Source organism: Anabas testudineus, chromosome 7 (assembly GCF_900324465.2).
Source record: "Anabas testudineus chromosome 7, fAnaTes1.2, whole genome shotgun sequence".
NCBI lineage: Eukaryota > Metazoa > Chordata > Actinopteri > Anabantiformes > Anabantidae > Anabas > Anabas testudineus.
Window position 1 is genome coordinate 5,545,303 of NC_046616.1, and position 26,129 is coordinate 5,571,431.

Sequence of the window (26,129 nt, forward strand, 5' to 3'; positions counted from 1 at the left end):
AACACATATTCTACAGACTACAGAAACGCACAGGTCTAATGCTTAAACTGTCAAACTTGAATCAAATCTGTAGCAGCTGAATATTTGTATTGCTTTTTTTTTGTTTTGTTTAGTAGAATGTGACAGAAAATGCCTTGTAAGCACAAAGATATCACTATTTGTAATAAGAAATCAGCTCCTACAGTATGATGGCTAACTTAAAAAACTAGAACATCTATCTAAAACTTTTCAAAGCTAAATTCTACTGACAGTAAAATTTAACTTTTTTCTCTTGATTTTATATTATGTATGTATTTATTCTAATTATTTTTATCCTCAAGTGACGTTTAATGCTATCTTCAGGGTATTGTTGACACGAACACACTCACATGGAGATGTCCTGCTGGGGAAAAAAGGGAAAGAAACAGAAGCAGCTCAGTCAGATCTAAGATGAGGGAGCAGCTGATTGACATACACAACATGCAGTCTACTCAACAGTGGTTCTTCAGGAGCACACACATACTGTAAACCCACAGGCATACACATAAAGGGGCTGCATGCTGTGTGCATACTGAACTTCATGGGAAATTACTGCTTGACTGTGTTTGAGGACAGATTGTGATTCTCCCTTTGCAAGAATAACTACACCGAGAAATACACACACACATGCATACAACAGGAGTTTTCCACCTTAAGTGCTCAGGAGACACATAAGAAATCATCTTCATCCACATTATAGCCACTCAGAAACACTGCCTGGCTCTTGACAATCCTGTGACTAGACAAAACAACACTCAAGCAAGATAAAACCCACACAGCTCCAGTTTGTCTAGCAGCATGAGCTCCACTCCACACCCACAAGACCCAAACACACACCGCTTGGAAGACAACTTGCAAGTATATGTGAGTGTATGTGTCTCTTATGTTTCAAAAAGCTCTAAATGGCAAAGACATAAACACACAGTGTGCCTAATATTGTATAGGACCCACTCTTCCACCAAACAGCTCTGACTCATTGAGGTAAAGACTTCACAAGACCACTGAAGGTGTCATCTGGCATTTGGCTCCAACACGTCAGCAGCATCCTTTGAGTCCTGTAAGTTGCGAAGTGGGGCTCCATGGATTGGACGTATTTTAATTCCAGCACAACCCCAAATCCTCATTTTAGTGATATTTTATTGGTTTAACATCTGTTACCACTGTAATGTATCTGTCACATTGCTTACAATATAAAATAAATATGCAGTGACAAAAGCCAGAAAATCCACAACTAAATAACACTGCTGTCACTGTCAAGACCTTAAATCTGCTCAATCTGCGCTGAGCTTATGACATTTTTTTGACATTCTATCTACTGCGAATTTGTGAAAAAGAAGAAAGATCATTTAATTCTGTCTGCTTAGAGTTTCCTTTACACATACAAGCTATGAGGCATCAAAATGTTTTTTTTTTTAATGCAGAACGCACAAACAAACACTGTGCCTACCTTTTTCATGCGTCCACTGCGAGTGCCGGTGAATGCCACAGTGTGTCCCCGGTAGTCATAGGCCGCCACAGATGTCATACCATCATCCTTGTCCACGTAAAGTGGGATGCCCTCGATGGCTGTGGTTCCACCTAGAGGTTGGTTGAAGTCCTGGCCACAGAAATTATCGTCTATCTGCAGTGGCTGTGGTGTGAGGGGAAAGGAGAAGAAAAAGCCATTAACTCAACCATTAGCACTTTTTAAATCTCTTTTCTCATTGAACTAGCATTAATTCTTAAAGAAGGAGGAGGCTTTCAATCTCCCTAGCACTTAGTAGATGTTTTATGATGCTGGAATCAAGTCAAGCTAGTGCAGACAGAGAGCAGTCAGAAATTGTGATAAATTAATAGGTATCATTGGGAAAATAAATTTAATTTGCCTCAAATCCCTTTTTTAGCCCACTTTGAAAACTGGAAAACATCAATTAGGGAAAGCACATTCTAGCCAGTGTGCAGTATGCAGAAGTTGAGTCTTCTGTGATGGGTGGTTCCCCTACATTGCAGCCTTTGATTATTTCATAGTACATGATGTCAAACGAAGCAATTAGGCATCTCAGCGTGGTTTGAATGGATGAACAGTTGGTTGCTAATGTTTTAAATATTGATTTCTTTGTATACAGCTTTGGCAGTGTAGTTTGTAATAACAGACAAGCCAATATAGGGAGTAAATCAAATGGAGCTGGAGTAAACATGCAGAAGAGGGCGAACACACACAGGCAGGCCACTGGTAGAGATGACAGAGAAATGACAGTAAGTAAATTATAGGTCAGATTAGCATAACATAATCAAAGTGTCTCGCCACCCTGAAATACTGATATGTCACATCTTATTTATGAATAGACGCCGTGTCTGTGAGTGTGTCTGCGTGTAATAGAGACATTATTACAAGCGTCCAAGAGCCATGTAGGCATCAGGAGGTTCCCCTAGAGCTGACGTGTAACCGAGCCAATCAACAGAATCTGTATTGTCGTAGCAATCTCACACACACGTTTACACACCTACTGTGAAGTACACTGTGAAATAAACAATTTCAAGTCCAAAGGGGATACATGTACATACTGTACACATAATTACACTGAGTTGTGTTGGCACATCTTATCCATACATGTCTTCTTCATCTCCTAATTGCGATGACATAGACCTGACCTGTACACGAATGCTGTACATGAGCACAGATAGGTTTCTATTTATATATAGTGCACATTTACAGTTAACTAGGTTTCTGGAAAGAAACTCCGGCAAATGAGAATTGAAATTATATTCTATATTACACTTTTATGAGAGTTGGTTCATTGAGCTAAACAGCTGGATGTCCTAATTCTCCAGCAGGGTGCCATTAAATCACTGTCAACAAAGACAGAACGTAAAGTGATGATATAATTAAAAGAGCACCATTCAAACCTCAAACAGTGGAAAACAATGTAGAGAACATAATAGAAATGTGGCATTTCTATTTATTTTAACTGATTAATTTGCTTCATGTCAGATTCAACTGAACTGTGTCACATTTTGTTTGTGTACTTCAACTCTAGTGCTGTAATGGTGCTGAAACGGAGGCTAAAATCACAATACACACCACATCTCATACAGTCTCCCGCATATTAATATTCCCTGATGTCTCAAATTTTATATAATAATATGGAAATACAATATTTATTGTAAAAACAAGATGTGAACTGAATCATGAATGATGATGAGTATCTTTACACCTCCAATCAACACCACAACACCCCATACCAACTCTTCCACCTATGTCTAAAAAGGTGTACAATATTTTCATTATCAACTTTTTTTTCCCAAATTGCAGTATTTTTGTGTGGAAATTAAAAAAGGTGATTAAAATCATGTAGAGACACACGTCTAAATACATGGACCCACACCTGCAGGGACAAGCATAAAAATTCCCAGATGGGAATTCACATGCAGAGAAACAAAATTAAGATGGAAGAAAAACAAAATCAGACGCACTCATACAGAAACATACAAACACGTGCACAAGGAAGAACAAAGCGCACACACACATTCAAGCCTCCCACACTATACAGATTAACATGCCTGCTTTTTTCTTGTTCATTACAAGAGACGTATCGTCTCCATAGAGACTAATCAATCACCCCACACCTCCAAAACAGCAAAGCTGTCAGGGAACGTGCATGCTTGTGCATGTGAGTGTGTGTTGTAGGTTGAAATAAGGTTCAGAAATCGCCTGTGGCGGACAGTGTCTACCTTCTCCCAAAAATTCAAAGGCAGCCAAAAAACACAGCAAAGTTTAACTTCAATGAACAAAACCACAAAGTGAGGCGCAGTGAGCGAGAGACGGGGGGAGAGACACATACGCACACTGTGCTTTCGCTTTTGTATGATTTACATAAACACGTTCTCAATTTTGGAACTGTTTCGCAACTAATTTAAAAGGATCTAAGGATGACAAAAGGAAAAAAAAAGCAGAGTAAATGAAAGGAAGGCAGTGGAAGTGATGCAGAGAAGAGGAGACAGATTGGACGAGAAGGAGAGAAGTGGGGGACAGAAAAGGAGAAGGAAAGGAATAAGGAAGGAGGGGGCAGGAAGAGGGACATGAGGGAGAGACGGCCATGGCTTGGTGACAGTCTGAACCCTGGCCTTGGGTCCCTGCCACACACTTCCCTTGTTTCCTCTGATAAAGACAGACCAGAACCAGACATCTATTCATTTCTTTCACTTATTTCCAGTCTCCTCTTCCATTTCACTCTCTCCTCTCACTGCTAACCGTCTCTGCTCTTTTCCCCTTGTCTGTATTTCCATATTTCTCCCATAGCCGTTCTTCTTTCTGTTTAAAGTTCACAAAGCACTGACCAGTGGGAAATCATGTCTGTCCCAGAGGATTACTCTTATTTTCTCATTCACATGCCTGCTACTCTCTGAGACCATCTTTCCTTCCTGCCTCCCTTCTTTCCTTGCTTCTTTTAAGAACATTATGAGGATGATGATCCTGGCTTCCATCATCTGTGATGATGCTTTTACACTGGACTGCCCGCTAAGCTGAGAATAAACGATAGCCTAGCAAAATGTAGGTGACACGATGGTGTCAAAAGCAATGTAAATGAATGTCTCCTATTCACTTAGTGTCCAGAAGTTGCAGAGAACATGGCTGAAGTGAAACTGATTAGAATGGCTGCCAGTAATAACATCATTTTGGCCTGGATTTATTTATACCAGGAGCCTCATTCTTGTAAACTAATCTGCATTCCCAGTGTTTGTCAAGCTGACACACACAGAAGTGAGATTGCCATCTTCCTCAGCGCTGTTGCCGGCATGCTGAGGACGCTAATGGTTTGTTATGTTTAGCCTGACTTGCATCATTACCGTAGAGTCAACAGCTCAGATTGAGGCACAGTGGAGCGTTCAGTCGACGTGTTTTCACTGCAGACAAATGTGGCCTCACACAGACCTGACATCTGCTAGCTGTTGTGTGCCTTGTAGACATGTAATTCCTACAGTCTGCCTACTCTATCATTCCTCAACTCACCGAGGAGACGCGGAAACCTTCTCAGTCACCGATGTGGGAGCGACTGAAGAATCTGATTTAAGAAAAGATCTGTTCATCACTCAGTTTCGCATGTTGTTGTTGTTGTTGCATTTAACCCGGCGATGTGGTCTGCGGAGTATAAATGTGAATGAAAACACATTTAAACAATGTGTTATACGAATACAAGAAATTTGAAACAACAAGTGTAAATGAGGCCTACGTCCAACTCACACTGGTCTAGTTCCACGTTTAGATGTCAAATACGCTGCATGACCAAGCCAGGATGAAAACCAGCCATCCAACCAAGAGCAGCTCAGAACATTCAGAACAGGGTCACTGCTGCCTGGTGGTCATGGCAGATGCATTGATACACGTGCAGCTCAGGCCACTTCAAAGTTTAAGGGGACAGAAAAACTAGAGCTGGGTAAACATGGAAATATGTCAAGTCCAAAATCAGCTTGTTTCATAGTTCAGTTCGAGTAACATAAACCTTTTTCATCTAACATTTGAGACACTTTGAACAAAAAAGTCTGTGTTAAAAGTTGTCTGAAGACAAACAGGAACTTAAAAAAGCTGTTTTGATTTGGCAAAACTCTTCTTTAAATCAGGAATTTGATATATAAATAAATAAATTAGGTTAAGTAGCACAAAAAATACAGCATTTCAACACTTGAATACGTTTCAACTTGCAGACATATTGGGAACCCTAATACACTACTGGCCATTTTCTCACTGAACACATTTCTCCATCATGAATATCAAATATGTGCCTTGGCTTGATTTGAGTGGTTAATTAATCATGCATCAATCATTAGCTGCATGCAAATGTAAACTAGTTTAATAATCCTTTACTTTGTCCCTAACATAAGGTGACCGGCTGTAGTCTTTCATTAGTGCTTTGATAAGCTCTGTGTAGCTTGTCCCAGTTGGCCTCTTGGACCTCTGACCATGCTATTATTATTACTAGCTATAGCTCATAGTCAGGACACTGTACATAGCTTTATTATGTGCACACACTCACACACACACACACACACTTTTGTTCTACTTCCAGGGGGTTAGACAAGGACAGAGTCCCCCGTGTTGTCCTTGCTGAAGACCTCTGCTATACACAGGCTCAGGCTGGCCGTTGGCAAAGCACACACAGACACACACACACACCCATGCCAAACTCTTGCTGGGTGAGTTATGACGGGGTGATAAGGGAAAGAGTGGGGCAAGTGAAACAAAGGGAAATGAGAGAAGATGGGGAGAGAAAAAACTGCAAAAAAGAGAGTAGATACAGAGGGAAGACGTAGGGGAAGGTTAAGGGTCAACAGCGCTCTTGTTGCCACTAATGAGCCTCGACCCAGGAAGAGAGGGAAAGACACAGAGAGAGGGAGTTTGGATTGAGCCTTGTGAATTTCCCATTAAGAGTGTAAGCAGTAGAGCTGCGGTGACCATACTGTGGTTTCAGAAGATGTAGCACTGGGAAGAACATATTACCAACATTACCACAGTGCTTCATGCACTTCTCTGTTAATTTAAAAGGCAGCTTATTATGTGCAGTAATGTATGGATAAACGTTTGTCAAATGTATTGTGACTTGCTCTCGGTATTAATTAAGTTGGTATTACCAAAACATAATACAGTATGTAACATGTTTTGTTTTAAATGAGTAACAAGACTCACCTCCTGTGAGCATCATCTGTATTTTGTGTGTTAATCGCAGTCAACGTGCAAGATAAATTAGTTTATGTTGCATAATAGTTTCAATATATGTCAGCCTTAAAATTAAACTCTTCTGCACTCATACCTATGAAACAGTGCTTAAAGTGTAATTAATGATTAGGTCTTCATCACTTTGAGCATTTGGTGGTCAATAAAATAATGTTGTCAGTCTTTAAGGCATAAATAACATGTTTTTTGATTCATGTGATATGTGCTGCATTTTAATTGGTGCCAAATCAAGCTGCTGTCAGTGTTAGTGTTAGTTTTCTATTCCAGTGCTTGTGGGTTGACTGCACTTTACGTTGTGTCTCTTGGCTTTGGGATTATTCATATGAAGTCATGACTGCATGCACAGGTCTGTGTCAAACACTTTGCCTTAATGATCACTGTAGAAGTTATTCTGCTGTATTGCTAGTGTAGTTGACTGTGTGTGTATATGTGCCTCTCTACCTCTGACACTGCTTTCAGTTCTCTGTAAGAAAGGTTATTGAGGATGAAAGCATCTAAATCTTGTTGGCAGATATTTTTTATACAAATCTTCATTCATTTGCAGAGATGTAAGAAAACATGAAAAAAAAATCACATCACAAAGAAATCTGGTGAAGGAGTGGGTTTAAAACAATAATTGAGGTAAAAACAGAGAGAGAGAGAGAAAGAAGGAGAGAGATGTTGTCAACATGCTCTCCAGAGAGCCAAATGTCTCAAGCATCTCCTCATCCAACGCTGGCATAAACACAGAGTTGTAGTCCCATGGAGAATGAGCGTGTGTGTATGTGCGCTTCTGTGTCTGTGATGTGTATGTTAAACAGCTCATGTCTCATTCCCATGTGAGAAAGATAATGTCGACGCGAGAGTTGTGCTACTGAGGCGTGCTGGCTGATGCAATGAACAACAGCACTTGCGGAGTGGAAAAACTGCATTTAATTATGTGAGAGTTAGTATGTGTCTGTGTGTTTTTAATAAAGAAAGGAGATGAGAATGGACTGCCAAACTTGGGAAGAAGTCAAGAACACACACACACAAACACAAGCACACTCGCATCAACACTCTCCTGGCTGACATCCAGGTATTTGTTGTGACTTGGCGTTGGAAACGAAGAACAACACTGGTTGGCCTTTAGTTTCCCCCAGTGAGCCAATATCTGCTCTCTAATTGGTTATTAATGAGTGTGTGTACGTGTGGATGTTTGTCAAGGCATATGAAAGAGAGAGAAAGTGTGTATTTGTTTGCGTGTCACAGGGTAAGGGGTGCGATGGGGATCTTAAACATCTGTCTAACAGACCGGGACACTCAAAGCCTTGACCTGCTTCAACGCAAATACACAAACAGAGACGCAAAGGTATACACATGCTCTTTTAGGTTTGTGTGCATGCAGGTGAGAAAGAGTGTGTGTGCAATGGGAAACGGCACACATCCTCTGCAAAATATCTAAACACACACACACACACACAGAGAGAGTGGACTCTAGACATCTGGCATTGCAGGCTGTTCTAATGGCAACAGAACTATGGGCATCTGCATCTCTCACTCACACACACACACACACACTTACGTGCGCTCACACACACATACAGACATGCTATTGTCAGCCATGCAGCCACTACTGCAGTTGACAAAATGACTATCATGACTTGATACAAAAGACAATTTGTCACAAGTGGTCCTTGTGCCAATATTCCAGTGGAAGAATTGCTTGAATACTGAATCTTGTTGTGTACAGTACGCTGTCATTAGAGCATGTAGAGAACAGAAGCACTGGGACAATCACAAAAGGACACAATGATGGAAGAGACCATGTGGAGTTTGATCTTGGCCACTAATGGTGCTATGGAGCAACGCTCTGTTGAGCAGGTCCATGTTGTGTTTGTCGCCGGTGATTTACAGCATGCACAGAAGGATGCGTCTCTGTGCAGGCTAGAACGCGGGTGATGCAACGCACACTCCGCCTGTTTGTCACTAATCAGCTGATCAACGGTTAGCGGCATGTGCCAAGAAATGGATTAATGTGGGACTAAGCTGGATAGACTGTTTTGGAATACTTTAATAATGAGTCTTAAGGTTTGGAAGTAATTATGTGCCATTGTTTTAGCATTATAGCAACATATTTTATACCATCTACAAAAGGTGATGTGCAGGCTATTCTTAACCATCCTTAGTTATTCCCTTCACACTGTAACACTGCAAACCTGTTGGAAAAGGGACTGCATTGATGAAAATACTGTCATGATTTTATTCGTTTTAACCATTCTGTTTGTCTGTTCTATGCACAATATGTGCCTGATGCAATTTTCTTTCGTAAATGTTTTAAACTTCACTGTGAGATGACAAGTGGAGGAAAGGCACTTCGACATTTCGGCATCTGTTGTTTTGGCTTGGTTGAAGTGAGGAGTATGAAGTTGAAGATGGAGGGAGATCCTGGCAGGAAGGAGAGGTGCTCTGCTGGAATGAAAAGCTGCAGGCGAAAGACACAGAGAGAGCAAGAGAGAGAGACTTCGCTCCTAAGGCCAGAGTCAGAGGAATATCTGGGATACCAAGGGATCAGCATTTATTTTGCAGCTAGATTTATGCCACACATTTGCTTTGCTCTGTTGGTTTAGTCATTCTCTACCCATTCTCTGATTCCTCCATTAGTTTATTGAATTCTTTTCCCTTCCTCTTTCTTCCATTTTCCTCTACTTCCTCACTCCTCCGCTGTGATTGAAAACAGATGTGCTAAAGTGTGGTGCCAAAACATAATTCTAATTTTTTAAAAAATAAATAAAAAAAACATACAAAAATGGGCTGACCTGGAATAGAAGTGAGTGAGCAAGTGTTAGAGTAAAAAACCGACAGCAGAGAACATGTGTGCATGTCTGTCGCTTTGCCACAAACATTTTTCATTTATTTTCTACTTTCCAAAAGTGAAAAGTTATTGATTTTTTGGTTGTCTAATTTCCTCTTTGTCATCCTCAATTCCTTTCTTCACCCTTGAGCACATGTCATGCAGGAAGCCTCCTCAGTATGTGTCACTCTCAACGTGCCTTAAAACACTTTGAAACACTGTTTTTCAATAATTTGCATTGCAGGGGTTAAACATGGATCCTGAGTATTCAGTTTGAGCCCCGTGCTTTGGTGCATTTGAAAACAATGTGGAGCACATTGAAAATCCCTGCAAGTGTCCGACTCCCACTGGGGAACCTTTCTGGGTCGTCACTGTACGAAGGTGTGTAGAAAAACAAAACACAACAAAGCAGAGAAATCCAGTAGAGTCGGACTGTGGGAAGAGAGGGCTTGGCTCCAGGGCTCCAGTGTCAGTTGGCGATATAGGTTAATGTGCCACAGTGGGACAGCAGCTTGCTTTACCCCAGATAGCCTCGGTCATCAACTGAGCTAATTCCACATGGAACGCTCCAGTCTGGCGTGCCGCTTTTCTGGCACAGTAGACATTTGTTGACAGCAGCGATGCACATTCTGAACACTCTGCCTGTTAAAATGTGATTTTTAATCGTTGTGTAGTTCAACATGGATCTTTGAGATTCTCAGTGACTTTTATCTTAATCTAAACTGAGATTTTCACATATCCACAATCCTTAAATGCTATTTTATGTTTATATCATTATTTTTATTCACAACATGTTTCCTATTATACAACAATTTCTTGCAAAAAGAAGACGTCTAGAAATCATGTAGGTAGTTCACCTTCACTTTTATCACTTAAAATGGGCATATCTTTAGTAATTGAGCATGTTTGTTTGACGCAAAAATATTCAGAAATTATTCAGTTGTTGTGTTATTCAGTTCAAACTCAGCACCATCACATACCCAATATTAAAGAAATGGGCTGGAGATTGGAGCCAACAGACTGAAAGACAGACATAGTAAGGGTGTTTGGGTGTGGGGCACATATGTTACAGTTCTTTTGGCCTAAATTATGTCCATCTGAGCACTGCATAGTTTACAGTAGTCTGTGTCATCTGTGAAGTCTCTTCTGTCAGCCATAATCCAGTTATTCCAGACCACTACAGGGATTCACCCACATACTTGAGCCTGTAACATATAGTATTGTGGAAGTGTCAGGCACAGGCAGAGCCACCTACAATATATACTGCACATTTATACACACATGATAAAGCTATAAGGTGGCTCAACATTTGTTTTAAAAATTTCTACTTTGCTTAACGACACCAAATGTTTACTAATGGTAGTAGGAAAATCATGTGTAGACACCAAATCACATGACTATTCTAAGAGCTTGGCTAGCATTGTGAAGTTCACTTATATTTTCAGTATCTTCAGCTGTTTACTGTTGTCTCAGTGTGTGTGTGTACACATTTCTATAAGAACCCAAAATATGTCTTTGAGCTTTATCTCATCTCCCAGTGCCTGCTGAGCAGCTAGCAGGAAAACTTAAACACAGCTGGGACAGACCGCTTTAGACACACACACACGGACACATGCAGTATGTGCATCTCTGCAATCACACACACAAACAATTATGAATAATTAAAATAATAAATACATATTAATGAACGCATGTGTTTGCACAAATACACATGAATACATTAATGTCTGTCATAAAACCCCACAATCCCATACAAACACAAATATCCAACCACAGCATGAATGTCCATCAATAAATAATTAAGCTCTTCATTAGATGTTGCAGGTCAGCAGTTTGCATCCTTCATAACCTGCACCGGCTTGTATAAGGTTAAGAAGCTGTTGGCTGTGACCCAGCTAACCAGCTGTAGGAGATATTAATTGGAATCAGACCATTTCGCACCTTCTGGGCGGACTGTTTGGTGAACTCAAGAACGCCATTTGACACAGACAATTACAGTTTAGGGTTCTGAAAATCGTTGGACCACTTAACCATGTCTAATTCCAGCCTTTCTTGACAGATAAGAACTGTTCATTTTTAAATGTGACACTCTGAGGTTCTTAAACATTAGTTTCTCTGTTGATATTTCTGCTCAGTGTCAATTTAGAAATCTCTTCCAGGCTGCCGCTGAGTTTCTGTGAAAAAGGTCACTTCAGATCCTACCCGCACAGATTGAAAGCCGAGCAGCCACCAGCTTCAAAATACTCCAAATCCATAACAAACTGACGCTCTCATGAGCCTATAGCAGCCATTAATTTGTTTGTCATGTGCTATAGTTAACAATAAACACCACTGTGCTGTAAACGTACTTCACAGGCACCAGTCAAACTGTGTCGAGTTTGGATTCTCCCATTGAGAATTCACTATAATTTAGGAAGATTTCACAGCATGGTGCAGAGCACGTGATTTCACCTGAGGCAGAAAACATCACAAGACAAAAACATATGGGGAAGTGTTAGAGCTAAAGTCATTAGACTGACTTGAGGTATATAACATTTTGCTGTATCATGTATCAAACTGTCTCAAGAGGCAACAGAGAAAACTGCACCTCATCAAAAAGTGTTTTCCCCAATGGGCTGTATTCTAGGCAGCATTTGACAGCAATTCACCTCTGCGCTGGAAGTATTTATCACTGCACTGCCACAAAAATTCATCTTCACAAGTAACTCAGTCTCCCACTGAGTCATAAAAACCTGAGCTCTTTAGAACAAGGGAGAAATTCTACCTGTAGCTTGAGATAACGCCATTTATTTCCAGACTTTCTTTTCACTTGTTCCACTAAAAGAAAAAGTCAATAATATGATGAGAAAGAAGCACAGCAATGCAGTGGTGGAACCAGTACTGAGATACTCATTTTATATTATATCAATTTACAATTATAATCTACATAAATGCACCATTTATACAGTGTGACATTTCATTGCTGCTCAACAAGGAGCTTTTTGTGAAGAGAATTCCCAAAATATGAATCGTTTTACATTTACAGTAACTTCCTATATAATTTCCTTCTCACTTCTGTGGGTGCTTTGTGTCTTTCCTCAATCTCGGGTACTGGGACGGTTTGACGGTTCTGTGCAGTATCATAGCTTTACACTGCACTGCGCTCGTCTGGACAGAGAGTTCTGATGTTGTTCTCGGGATCTGTTGGAGCAACTATTTTAGTTTAGGCTATGGTTAAATTCAGCTGTTTGCTGACATGTATCCAAAAGTAACAGCAGCATTATCATTCTTATTGTTTACATAGTTCCTTGCTAGTTTGTGTATGTCTAGCCACGAGGAGGCCATGCTGTTCCCGCCTGCATCTTGTATCCTCTGCCTCTATGTGTTAAGCTATTTAACATTTGAAACAAAACCTCTTGGTGGTTTGGATAAATTCTTATATAAGTTGTTTTACAGTACATATAGTGTCGGTTTTTCACACAGTTGAAACCCAAATGTGGGCGCTGCAGGCATGTTCAATGATCTTTTTGCAATTTTGGCCACCGACAGCGTTGGGCTCAGTCAGGCACATTCAGGTGCAATGAGAAGAACAAGTGGAATCCATTATTACTGTAAGGAATGCATTATGAGAAGTTGGTGTTGGGGCAGAAACCAATGAGAGCCAAACACAGAGTGTAGCCTTACAATACATTTATGTCTTTTAAAGAAATGAGAGTAAAAACTAAATATCAGTCCCTTTTTTCATATCGAATAGTAAAAACGCATATATATAGTCCTCATATACGCATTTAAGCTAACAAATGCAGTGGGCCAGCAGTTTGTAAAGTCAGCTGGTACCATGAGTTGATTCTGACCAGAAGGAAAAACAAGATTAGTGTCTGCCTCTCTATGCTGCATCAGCATGTTTTCTTTTTTTATGATTTATATATGATTTAGGCCTTGTAGTAATGGGTCTAGTCGGGATCGACGTGGATTTAGCGATAATTGTTGGTAATGGGTTGATTCATGTTGAGCGTTGTAAGACCTGCAAACTGGATGTAGAATTCTGCTCCAAAGGTGTTTTAAAAGATATTTATTTAACCACAACTGAATTCTTTTTAATGATGCAAGGGGCAAAATTAAATACTGAAACATGTGTCCCACAAGAAAATTGCACTCTGGGACGCAATTACACTATCACTATTTTGTTCCAAAATGAGCACCAAAATTGCAATGTGCCACCTAATTTGCATAAACCCCAAGCCGTGCCTATACTCCCACAACAGTGCGATCAAGTTTGTGGTTCCAGCAGCCTAAAAAAAAAAACGAAAGTGCCAATGAAAATTGCATAAAAACCTTGTTTGGAGAAAGACTGGCATTGCTCCTGCAGGAAAATACAGTCCATAGTGTTTACATGCAGCGACTCATGACCAGATAACTTTTCTACATCAAATATTAAGCAAAAATATTAATGAGCATGATGTAAGTGCTGCCATTAGAGCCTTGATATTCCCCACCCAGCAGGCCCAAAGTGTGATGCAATGTGGGTGATCCATCCACTGAGGCACAGACTAACAGTAATGAGACTGAAGATACAAGAGAGAGATAGAGACAGAATGAAGCATCAACGGACACAAATATGCACACACAAACAAGCACATACACACACACAGTCCCCAACCGCCTGGAAGGAAGAATGCAAAATGCCACAGAAATAGACTATAATCTCGGCCAGTAGTGATCAACACTGATAAATATTAATAAACACCATTATGCTCTGAGAAAAATTGAAACAGAGCGAGTGAGAGAGGAAGGGAAAAGATAGAGAGAGGTAGGAACAGAGAAAGGGGGCAATAACAACAGAAGGGAGTCTTCTTGCTCTCTATGTTATTGCAGTCAATTTTCCCTGTGATGTCCACCTTGTGTTTTTGCAGACAATGCGGACTCGTGCACACACGTACACACGCTCTCTTCTTATTATCAGCTTATTTTCCTGTTTGTTTTCACCAGTGTTTTGTCCCTCATCTTTGGAGGCCAGGATAAGAGGTGGGCACACACATACACACAAGCATGCAATGAAAGAAGTATACAGAGAGAGAAGGACGCTGAAAAAAGAGATAAGTGAGTCCTAAGCACACTCATACATACACACATAGGATAGTATCTCTCTCTCAGTCTGAATCAGTCTCATTAGTCATGCTGAGGCTGTAGCGTTGCCGGTTTGGCCTGTGTACAGAGCGGTAGAGCTGGACGGCAGCCCACACCCAGCGAAGGTCACCCACCGCTCAGTTTTAACTCTCGAGAGGCCAAAACTGGCCTTTCTCTGGTAATGAGTGGTGAAAATGTTCACCACTCATGTACCCAAATTGAAAAGTAACCACCTGTAAGATATACTAAAGAGTTTTGGAAAAGAGGCGACAGGAAAACTTACAAACTCATGCTCTAAAATGAAGTTATCAGCCTTTTTTAAAATGTAGAAATGCTAATGTAGCCCTACTGTAGCACAGTTTTAAATAACTTACTGTACCCTGTTGGGAAGTAATGTTGGACAGATGCATATAGATGATGGAGCTGCTACAGGAATTCGACAAATGACAAAGGACATCTCGACAAATGCAAGTGTTGTTTGCTGTGTTTCATATAACATTAAGTTTTAGATTTTGCTGAATTAGGGTGTTTTGTTTGTGTTAGAGTAACATTTGGCAAATGAAGAAACCTTAAAAGAACAAAAAAATAAGAAAGTCTCATTACAAATATAAAAAGAAATATCTCTAAGGTCAGCACTGACTCTGATATTTCTGCACCCTGACTATAGGTAAGATTTCTCTACACTGTGCAACTTTGAGGCGCCAAATTCGGAAAAGTGTAGTAAAATCTTTGGTCTTAACCTATAACAGTGATCCTACACTGCAGCCAGTCAGAATACAGAGTAAATGCACAATAAACTGGTAAAATACTCAGTTTATTTATTTATTTATTTTCTATCTGAAAACAAGAACGAAATAAAATCATTATGTCAGCTTTAGCGGGGTCTTTAGTGCATTTGGCACAAACAACTAAGAACATCAACTACTGTACATACAGTAAATCCACTCACCAAGGGAGTTTGCCAACTGCAGAATGAAAGCAGGATAATGAGATTTTGGAGTAAAGACAGATATTTGCTGTTATTTTTATTACTTAATTAGTGAAGTGAGCAGAAATATGTATATTGGCAATAAAAAGGGAAACGTGATTTCATGTTGAAGTGGTTTCTTTGCATTTTGGCAAGTCATGGTGCACTGGTCCCTGCTTGTCCTGCAGATGTAGTAAAGAAAATGTCTAAATTTGATGATTATAAGGCAAAATCGTTCTCATATCAAGATTGCTATCAGTGATAATACTGAGTCACACTGACTCCAACAGCATGTGCATGACATAAGTGTATTCCCATTTTACTAAGTTATGACTCTGAGAAGAAGAAGTGGAATTTTTGACAAATGCTTTAATCAGTTCAAGAGCCACTTTCAACATGGGTGTTAAGCAGACCTTACAGATACGTGATAAGTGACGAAATACTTTCTTGTTTTCAGACAGACCTTTGTCCAGCTGTCTTTACATGTCTCATCTCTGCCTTGCACCTCTGGTAGTTTCGTAGGTGTCATTAAAAGTTTAAATCTTTCTCTCTTCTTAAATATTCTTTGTACTTAATGTAGAGTGCCAACTCTCAGCCCCTACTACATATGACAGCAGAGAGACTCTCCAGACATATACATAGCTCTCATTTATATAGGTGAATTATTCTACCTGAGCCATAACAGCCTCGGGTGACATTGGATTTGGATGCATTTCAAGTTAATTTTAGATAGAACTGGGACAAAAACTCCCTCCTTTCAGTAGCTACTGATACTGTCACAGGGATGTGGGAGTTCTATGATAATTTGTTATAAAAGTAAAGAAACTGAAATATTTTAATATTAATACAATTACAATTCATATATATATAGACCATCATAGAACATTTGTTAGAAAATGATTTTCTCAGGTGTACACTAGGTTGAAGTTTGATAGCTTCCAGGTAAAGAGTGCTGACTGACTGACCTGACCTTGTCTCCTGAAATGAGCCATTATCAAAGTTTCCACATGACACTAGCACAGAGGCAACGAGCTGTCACTGCTCTCGTCAGGAAACACTGAACATGTCTGTTCGAGGAGATGATAAATTCGTCACCGCTGCATCCCAGAGCGTGCTGAGCTGACACGACCTTGATCGATCGCAAGCGGAACAACAGATGGCAATAAAGGACAATCATGTAACTATATGCTCATTAGCATAATCATATGCATATACAGTACACTTTAGACTGCAAGGCCACATGGTGCTCACACAGCACCCGTGGGGTGGTGACAGAGAGGTAATGTTGTTATTGTCTTGCATGAGCCATGACAAATTAAATTAGCAACCATAGCAATAACACACTGAATGCGCTTCAGTTATTAGATAAAAAAAAAAACATATTGTTTTCCATCTGAGCACAGAAAGTCACTTTCTTGTATTTAGCAAGAGAACACGACTATGTTAACAGCATCTGTCTTGGAGCAAATTATAAACCTAGATCAAATTATTATTATTATTATTATATTATTGTTCTTGGGACACATGGGCGGCACCAGAATATTGCAACATGGTACCCCAGTGATTTGAGTGATCATCCTTTAACAGATCATCCGCTGATTTAATCCACAGCTGCTATACAGCCCGTCAAAGACCAAAAATGAACCCATCAGTTTATTCTAACTCAGCCAGGTATTTTCACCTCATATGCAACAAGTGAACTGACTGGTTCATTTCCCACCATGATTAAATCAGGATTTCAGTTCCACCGTGGCTTTTCTATGGTAGGGTGGGGGGAGGGTGGGTCGTTTTTGGAAATCACTGAACTGACACTAAATTCATGCACAATTATTATTGACACACAAAATGTAAGAAGCTCATGAGCCATGACACATTAAATGCCCTGCACACATCCCAGTGAGTCAAGTTACACGCATTACCAACAGCAGGTAAAGTGAGGCGTGCCGACCATGGCGCCAATTCTTGGTGAGATATTTTAATCTGGAATAAAGTGGTGGACCAACCAATTGACATTGCCTATTCTAGAGCAATAGCCCTAGCATGGCAAATACTGTACATGTGTTCATTACACTTCCACCGTCTCCAGTCCTGTCTCTTAGCTTCTCTCTCTCTGTATTCTCATATGGTTCAATCTATCCCTACTCCTACCTTTTTCACTTCTTTCAACTTTTCCTTGTTTCTCTCCTGTGTTCTCGAATCCCATCTCTCTGCTCCATTTGTCCGTTTTCCTTTCCATTTCGTCTTTAACTCCCTATCCACATCCTCCCATTATCCTTCTCTCCTCCTCCCATGAAATCCACGACCTGCACGTTTATTCCCCATCACTCTGCTCCCCTTTTACTTTGAATTGTATGTTCCCTCTACATTGTATTTTCAGATCACATCCAGCCACTGGCTTTACAAACTAAGTCACTCTATACTTTACACTGAGTACAAAGTCACAGAGGACACAGAAGAGATGGTAAAAGTGAAAAGGGTTGAGAGTGAGGGACAAGAGGGAAGAAGCCAAAGTGGAGCCAAGAGCGTAAAAATAAGGGAGGTTGAAGGTTAAACACAGAAACTAGAGAAATGGAATTGAGAGAGCACTTGGAGGAGGGAAACAGAGAAACAGGGAGTATGAAATATAAAAGGACAAATGGAGTTAAAAACAAACAAACAAAGAAAATCTTTATGCAGATGATAGGGCAACGATGAATAAAATAAAAAGAGAAAAAGAAGACAGGATCGCAGACAGGTATGGAGAGGTGGAGAGTAGTCCAGAGATTTATGGCAGGTTGTTATGGAGCTCCAGCGGAATAACAGAAGGTGAGAACAGGTGAATTATTCATAAGTATACAGGGCTGTGTGTGCACGCGTGCATGTGTGAGATGGGAGTATGTTTAACACACATACACACACTTATTGTCTCTTAGGCACCCTTAGGCCAGTTCATCCATGAGGGAAAAAAGACAAACCTTCCACAACCTGTGGACAGAATTATTCCTAATGCTCAGAGAGACATCTGTTCTGTCCATCCAACTAAAGCAACACGGTCTTGTTCAACATTTAACTCACATCATTGGTTATTCTAAGCAAGGATGACTACTACTCTTCTGTTTTCCTCAATCAACATTTATGGAGCGAAAACAGAGGAACAATAAAAGATAGCATAGCATAAGCCTATTGGAAACACAGGCCACTAGAAATTCACCCTGTAACAATATGCTGTGCATCTATAGGAAGAAATCGTGGTAAATGTACTGCATTTGCTGCCTCATAGTCTTCCACAGTTCCACAATACTGAACTGCAAAAAACTAAAACAAAACAAACAGAAAAAAACACTGAGGCAGCATTTAATTCATGTGGCAGTAATTATGCAATCCCACCTACACTGTGGTTGCTTTGGCCCAAACAAGAAGGAAAATATGACTTTGTTGTATTTGTTGCAGTTGAGATTCATACTTTCCACTACGAGGAGTCAAATGGATGCACAAGTAGCTTTTAATGATTTGCCTTCCTGCCAGGGTGAAGACTGGCTCTCTTTGAGGGTAGCAATGAGCAAATGGGAACAAAATCCATTTAATTACAAAAAAAGTCATTTAAATGTGAGGGTATGGTTGGTGTTTTTTTTTTCTTTTAATCTGCTTTAAGTTATCATATTTTTATTTACAACAGAGACAAACAAACTGAATTAATGAAGTTAATGCATTACAGTAAGGCAGAATCGTTCCAGACACGCTCTGTTTAAAAACAAACCCAAGACCACTAAAATGTTTTTGGCAAAGTTCAAGGTAAAGGCAATAAGTAAGGGTAGGAAATAAGCCCCACAAATCCACTAAAACTGACATAATCCTTTTTATGGAAAACGACACTTGAAATTCAAAGTGAGTGACTCATGGGTGCTTTCAATCGTAAACAAAGTCACACAAACACAACCACAAAACAAAAGTCCATAGAACAATCAGTGTAGCTAATGATCGCCACATCAACATTAAGGTTTTAATTTTATTACATCAGGCAGCTACCGTCTTAAACACTCACCGAGTTGATGCAGGCCAGCTCCTTGTTGAGAAGCCAGGGCAGGGAGAGTTTTCCCTCTCCTCTGTAGCACGACTGAATCCTCTCTTTAATCTTCTCCTTTATGCGCCTCATTGTGAACAGACACAAAGCCGACTCCTTGGGCGGCTTGGCTCTGTTCTTCTGACCCTGGGCGAATACAGTAAACAGAACCTCCTCGTGCTCTTGAATACCGAGCGAACGTGCCAAACGGGTCCCCGGCCGGGCTAAATAAGCATCCTGAATCAAGCGGTATTCCACTCCGTCCTTGGTGCAGCCAATGGGGAACTCGACATAGGAGTAGAATTTGGGATCATCGACGCAGAGGCGAACAATTTTAGAGGTGAAGAACTGTTCGCTGCTCGCATCTGGTGAGGTGAGCTGGGTGTCGAGCTGTAAGGTGAGATAATACACAAACTGCTCACTGTTGAAGCCGTAAATGTAGTAGATGTCAAATGCCGGAAACTTGGAGAGAGTGTCTGAGGGGATCTTGAGCTGCGAGGAGACAAACTCATCCTGGTAGACAAAGCTGAACATGTCTGCGTTCTCTTCGTTAGACATCAACTTACGGCTGGACAGTGTTGGGAAGTACTCAGATTTTCCATCGATAGGAGTGCCAACAAAAAGTTTACCACCTTCTCCAAAAATATCCGGAGAGATCACGACACCTGACATAGTGCTTGCTTCAGCAACACTGGATAGATAATGCTCTTTACGATGGTGGGGCTCACCAAGCTTGAACAAATCATCCAGACGCAGGAATTGGCATATTCCCTGGGAAGTACTCCCACAAGCAATTAGGCGATTGTGGGCAGCATCAAGTAGCAGGAGCTTATTGATATTAGAGGTCTGCACCAGGTCATGGGGGCAGGATTGGACCCCAGGAGGAGGATAACAGCGAGGGTTGTCAGTGACAGGACCGGTAACATGACTTCGCAGCTTGGTAAGGTTGCTGGACAGCTTGTAGATCCAGTTGACGGCACCCAGGTAGACCTCACCAGTTTTGTTGTGGACCACCAAATGTGTGAGGCCTCCTTCGGGTGGGAAGAACGAGAGGAGGTTGGAAGAGGATGATGAAGAAGTAGAGGTGGAGGGCATGGAAAGCGAGAGGAGCGTGAAGAGGACGGGGAAGATGAGAAGGGGTGGGTTGAGGTGGGAGGACATGGTGGTGTGGGGAGGGGAGGTGCGAATGTGTGAGTGTCGGTGGGTATTTTTGAGTATGTAATCCTCTGCAGGGTCAGTCAGTGCCGTATAACGTCGGAGGGTATGGCGATACAAAAGAAGAACTGCCAAACAATCAGCTTCCGCTTCCTTTTTCCTCCTTTCTCCGCAGTTTTTATAACCTCATCCCCTGATCCTCAGCTTTGTCTGCCACCAGTCCTGAAAAAGAGAAACAGAGCAGAATCTTAGCAAACACAGATGTCAATATATTCATCGGCTCTCAGAGATCTGACAAAAAGGATTCATTTGTTTGTATCAAAACGACAAAATATTTAATATTCGCCCACAGACTCAAACTCAAAGTCCAGAAAAACAAACGGGGGCACTATCAGCTTTGTTTTATTGACTTCTTGACTCTTGGCTCGCACCACTCTGTAGAGTGCATCTTTTAAAAGAAGACAGGGCCAAACACTGCTCCTCTGCGTATCGATTGTCTGGAGGTATTAAAGGATACAGCAGACAAAGTGCACACACACACAAAAATACATACACACCTCGAAAACACTCGAAAGCACATCCTGCAACACAGGATTGTGTGCGAATAGAAAAACTCATATATCTAAACAGTTTATGTCTACAACATGAAATATATATACACAGCATCCATACCAAAACATGCACGGGCTGAGCCACTGATATGCAGCGTGATGATACTGTAGTAAATATCCATGAATTAAAAGCCACGCTGCAGAGAGAATCCTACAGCCTATAGCATATTTACTACAGAGCGACACAGCAGATAAATAAAGGCAACTCGCATCTGGAAAAGAAAGAAGAGAGAGAGAGAACTGGATTGAACTGATAAAATAGGAGAGACATTGAAAGGGAGAGGAAAGTAAAAGCTATTTGGCTTCATACCAGTTCAATATAAAAGGCGGAAGAGATGGTGGGAAAGATTGTTACACTGTAAGTGAAAACTGAGGAAAAAGGGAAAGAGATGGACCGGACCATTTATTTCCTGTTCCATCAATTCATATCCATCCACTCATTTTCTATATCCGCCAGTCTGGCCCACGGTAGCAGGAGAGTAGATATGATCCCGGCATGCACTGGGAGGCAGGTGAAGTCCTAAAAGTGTAAGAGTAACGTGGCTGCATCAGCACCACTGTGTGATGAAGATGGTGGATGTTAAATGAAGTCAAGAGTTGAAAGCAGAGTTAGACATTTTCTTAATGAAACCAAATTCACGAGAGGCTGAAAACTCTCCTCTAATCTGCAGAGATTTCCACTACCCCCGGACACACACTAAACTACATCAAATTAAATTATCCAAGCAAGTCCATCTTCATTAATATCCTGGAAGGCAGTGAAACAGAACATAGTAGATGGTTCACTTAACGTAAGTAGTTGTGATGTGAGAGCTAAACCAACTGCACAGTTCCTGTGCACACGTTTGTTCTGTTGATTAATTGTTGTCATCATTATTAAAAAAGAAAAAAGACTTACGAGTCTAAAGCGACTTTGTTGATCCACCTCTACTGTCCAGAGGCAGCCAGTTCAAACCTGCTTTTTCCTTCTCTATAGCAGCAATGCCACCACTTTGTTTTATATTAAAAGAGACAAATGCCGTGAGAGTCGGATTTGCTGCCACTGCTGTTTGCAGCCAAACAAAAATAATACCATGCTGCATTCATTGTGCCCAAACACTACATGAAACCTACATCTGTAAAACTCTTGACAACACACTGAATGGGACCGGAGTAGAGAAGATTAGATGAACGATTTGTGCATCTCAGGCTGCATGACGTGGATACAAACCATCAACTTCACCAGGCTGTTTTGAAACAGCTACATATTCTGCCCATCTTCTTTTCATTAGTTGAATAAATAACAGCACAAGGCAAAGAGCTGTTTCATTATCGTGTTTGGTCAGCAACAAGTTCTCATCTCTTATTTCTCCTGCTGTTTCTCGTTTCTCTCTCATTACATTCCTCTCTCACTCTCGCTCTCTGATGCTTAACTTCTTGTCAATAGTGTCTTTCATGGCCAATCCAGCCATAATTACAGATGACCATGCTGTTGCCTGTCCCATCAGGACAATACAGCCACTGTTAGCATCTTGGACACACACACACACACACACACAGTCGCACACCCACAGTCCCACACACACACATAATGTTAACCTACACATACAGTGGTCAAAAGAATTTTTTACACACTCCATCACATATCCCACTGACTTCATCGTGCCTCAGCACACTCAGACATAATTGACCCACACACACACTCATGCACCACCCCTGCATCTGCACAGCAGATAAACACAAGCATCCACACATAAAGAACTTTCTGAATCACAGGAGTAGAAGAGGTTGAACTACTTACTATGCTAAATGACTAAGACTATGCTAAGAATTGCTATTTTTGCAGCTTTTTCATCTCACCTTGTCTGATGTATTTTTTAAACGCTATAAATAAGTGAAAACCAAGCAGTGCGGTGGACTCAGTGGTGCACACTTTTAGTAGCCAGCAGAGCTTAGTGCTGATGATGTCAGGAGCTGTTTAACAAAAATGGGACAAAAAGATGAGGAACGATCGGATACCTGTGAAAAGTGTGTTACTGATTTAAAAGCTGTTCTTTAAAGTCTGAATTAGATCAAACCAAGGAAAGGGTTGAGGTTATGAGTGGAGGAAATAGTTAGAAGTGACTGTGGATACTTTAATAAAAGAAAAGACTAAGAACAAATGCACAGAAGAGTCTCAATGGGGATGAAACGTCTTCCTGTTGGAGTCCTAATCCCAATAGTCTCATAACTCCTATTATAAGTGAGTGTTTATCTGCCAAGTTTACATTGAACAATTTATTATAAACTTATCCCATTGGTAATTTAATCTGGGAATTTGTGTACAGTATATTTTTCCGTTTACTGTATGTATGGTAAAATCATTTATAGATTATGTCTTCAGTAACACTCATGCAAAGCAATTGTTTACCAAAGAATATCTACGAAAAAGCTGTCTGACAAAAACAGTTTTTAAATTATATAAAATGTTGTACAGCCTGTTTGAGTTTTTGAAATATCATCCAAAGCCTCCTCTATTCAGAAAAGTATGACAAAATGTTCCAACTTGATATAGCACATCATTAATCAGCAACAGATCAGTTTGAGGAAACTTATCTGATCCAAGAAAACATTGAATTATCTGGTGTGTATGTGTGTGTGTGTGTGTGTGTGTGTGTGTGTGTGTGTGTGTGTGTGTGTGTGTGTGTGTGTGCGCACGCTGCATGTCTCAGGGCCATCCTGAAGCCCACCTGCCACAGCAGATGAAGCTGTAGCAGCGTTCAGGTCTGTCCCAGGCTGATTTATTACGGTTGGCACATCGATTGCATAGACAGCCGCAGACCTTGGCCAAACACTTAGGCAAATTTATACACACCACTTCTTTAGTATGGAGGTCACATCCATGCCTGCTGCCTCCATGTGAGTTTGTGTTTGTCTTTGTGCATGTGTGTGAGCATCCTGCATCTATTCAATCTTATTTACTACTCAAACACAGAGGCACATGTCCAAACACACTGGCCTTCACACTAACTGTATGCACACAGTGTATATACTGTATAATGGCAGACTTAACTGGCAAAATATAAACATTTACATTTTTACACTTTCCATTTTGAACATACTCTTTCAGGAGTTCAGTGGAGAAAGAAAATGCTGGGAACACGAGCAGGAGTGTAACCATTTGGTTCTTTTACCTGCATTTGTGACCATGTTGGTCAAATTAATTGAGCCTCTTTGTTGTGATTTTATAGCACAATTCCTTATCAAAACATTTGCTTTGAATAAGGTATGATGCCGCTGTGGTTTTACGGCTGAAAGTCATGTTAGCTCAAGCTATTTTACAAGTGAAAGTTGTGAACTTTAACACTCTCCCACCAAAGCTTGTGCATTCAGTTACAATTGATCAAGGCGCTCACAGAGAAATCATCTCAAGGTCTCAGCAAGAGCACGGTTTAAAAATTCATGTGCATTAATTTGTCTTCAGCCTTGAACAGGCGTCTCAAGACAGAGTCTGTATCACACCCAGAAGCAAAAGCCTCTCATAATCCTGATCATGTGAGGGCAGCCCTAGGCTCTACACATAATCAGTGTTATGAGCTCTGTAAGGAACAAAGCACAGTGCAGAGATAAAACATATAGCACAGCTAGAGCAATAAGTTGATCAACAGAAAATGAACCAGCAACTGTTTTGATAATTTAAGAGTCAAGTGAAAGGCCTCACGACACAATATGCTACGATAAGCTAGATAAATGAACACTTTGAAAGACGTTACAATAATCATTAGTCGCATCAAATCAGGGAATCCGCAGGAAAGTGTGGAAAAGTGTTTCCAGAGAGGAAAACTAGTAGGAGCCGAACTATTAGGAGAGAGTTTACGTCCACGTCACCGTTTACTCAACATAGTGCAGCAAGATATACACTCAAACCATGCATAGAGAATTGGGTCTGATCACTTTACTCTTTAACAACAGGCCTTTAGCAACAGATGGTAGCAGAGTTAAAGTCACAGCACTGGTCAGATGAGGACAGTGAAGGGGATACAAGAATGGGGGCAGCAGCCAGACACACTTAAACGTGAGGAGACTTCTATTTGAATTCAATTTCCAAAAAGCGCTATATTGACAAGTGATAACACTACAGACGGTAGTCAACTCACATCCTGCTCTGACGGATCTTAACAGACAGAAATAATAAACGATTAGGCGGAAAGGAGACAAAGTGATTCAGGATTATTTGATATTAACAGATGAACAATTACACTGTTCATCCTGCAAAAATTAATAAATAAATGAACAAAGTCTCTAGCTCTGTTATCTATTCTTATCCAGCTTGTGCAAAAATATGTCAGCTGCAGTATTAAGGTTATATGGGACCAAAGTTGTTCACACTTTCTAGACCACATTTTGCTTATTAAGGAGATTTTTACCATTGATCACATTCACAAGAAATATATTAAAATACTACTTGAAATTGCAATGACTGGCAAATTATTTCAGGTCTATATTATATTTAATTGAGGTGTAGTATACAGTTAAATTGATATATTATGAATAGTGGTAAATAGAAAACAGCTGAAGCAATGCTGATTCTAAGATAACAGAATACAGTACTTCCTGTTTACATCAACCAAAACTGTCAGTTTTATCAAACGGGACCTGTCTGTAGACAAAGATAACAGACTACTGACAGGATGGTGGTGTTTTCTAGGTTTGCCCTAACCCTAAAAGTCTTTGTGTTAAAGTCCATCTTCTGC

The 26,129-nt window shown here is 40.5% G+C and overlaps 1 protein-coding gene across 2 annotated transcripts in view; it reads right to left on the reverse strand.

The window, feature by feature from the left end:
- The window catches only part of LOC113167221 (plexin-A1-like), a 204,228-nt gene that overhangs the window by 154,665 nt on the left and 23,434 nt on the right, over nt 1-26,129 (reverse strand). For both annotated transcript variants that reach the window (XM_026367642.1, XM_026367641.1), the window contains exons 2-3: nt 19,634-21,028; nt 1,466-1,648 (exon numbers count right to left, since the gene is read on the reverse strand). In XM_026367642.1, the coding sequence (XP_026223427.1) occupies nt 1,466-1,648; nt 19,634-20,812 (1,362 nt within the window). In that variant the 5' untranslated portion in view covers nt 20,813-21,028. The remainder of the gene's footprint in view (nt 1-1,465; nt 1,649-19,633; nt 21,029-26,129) is intronic.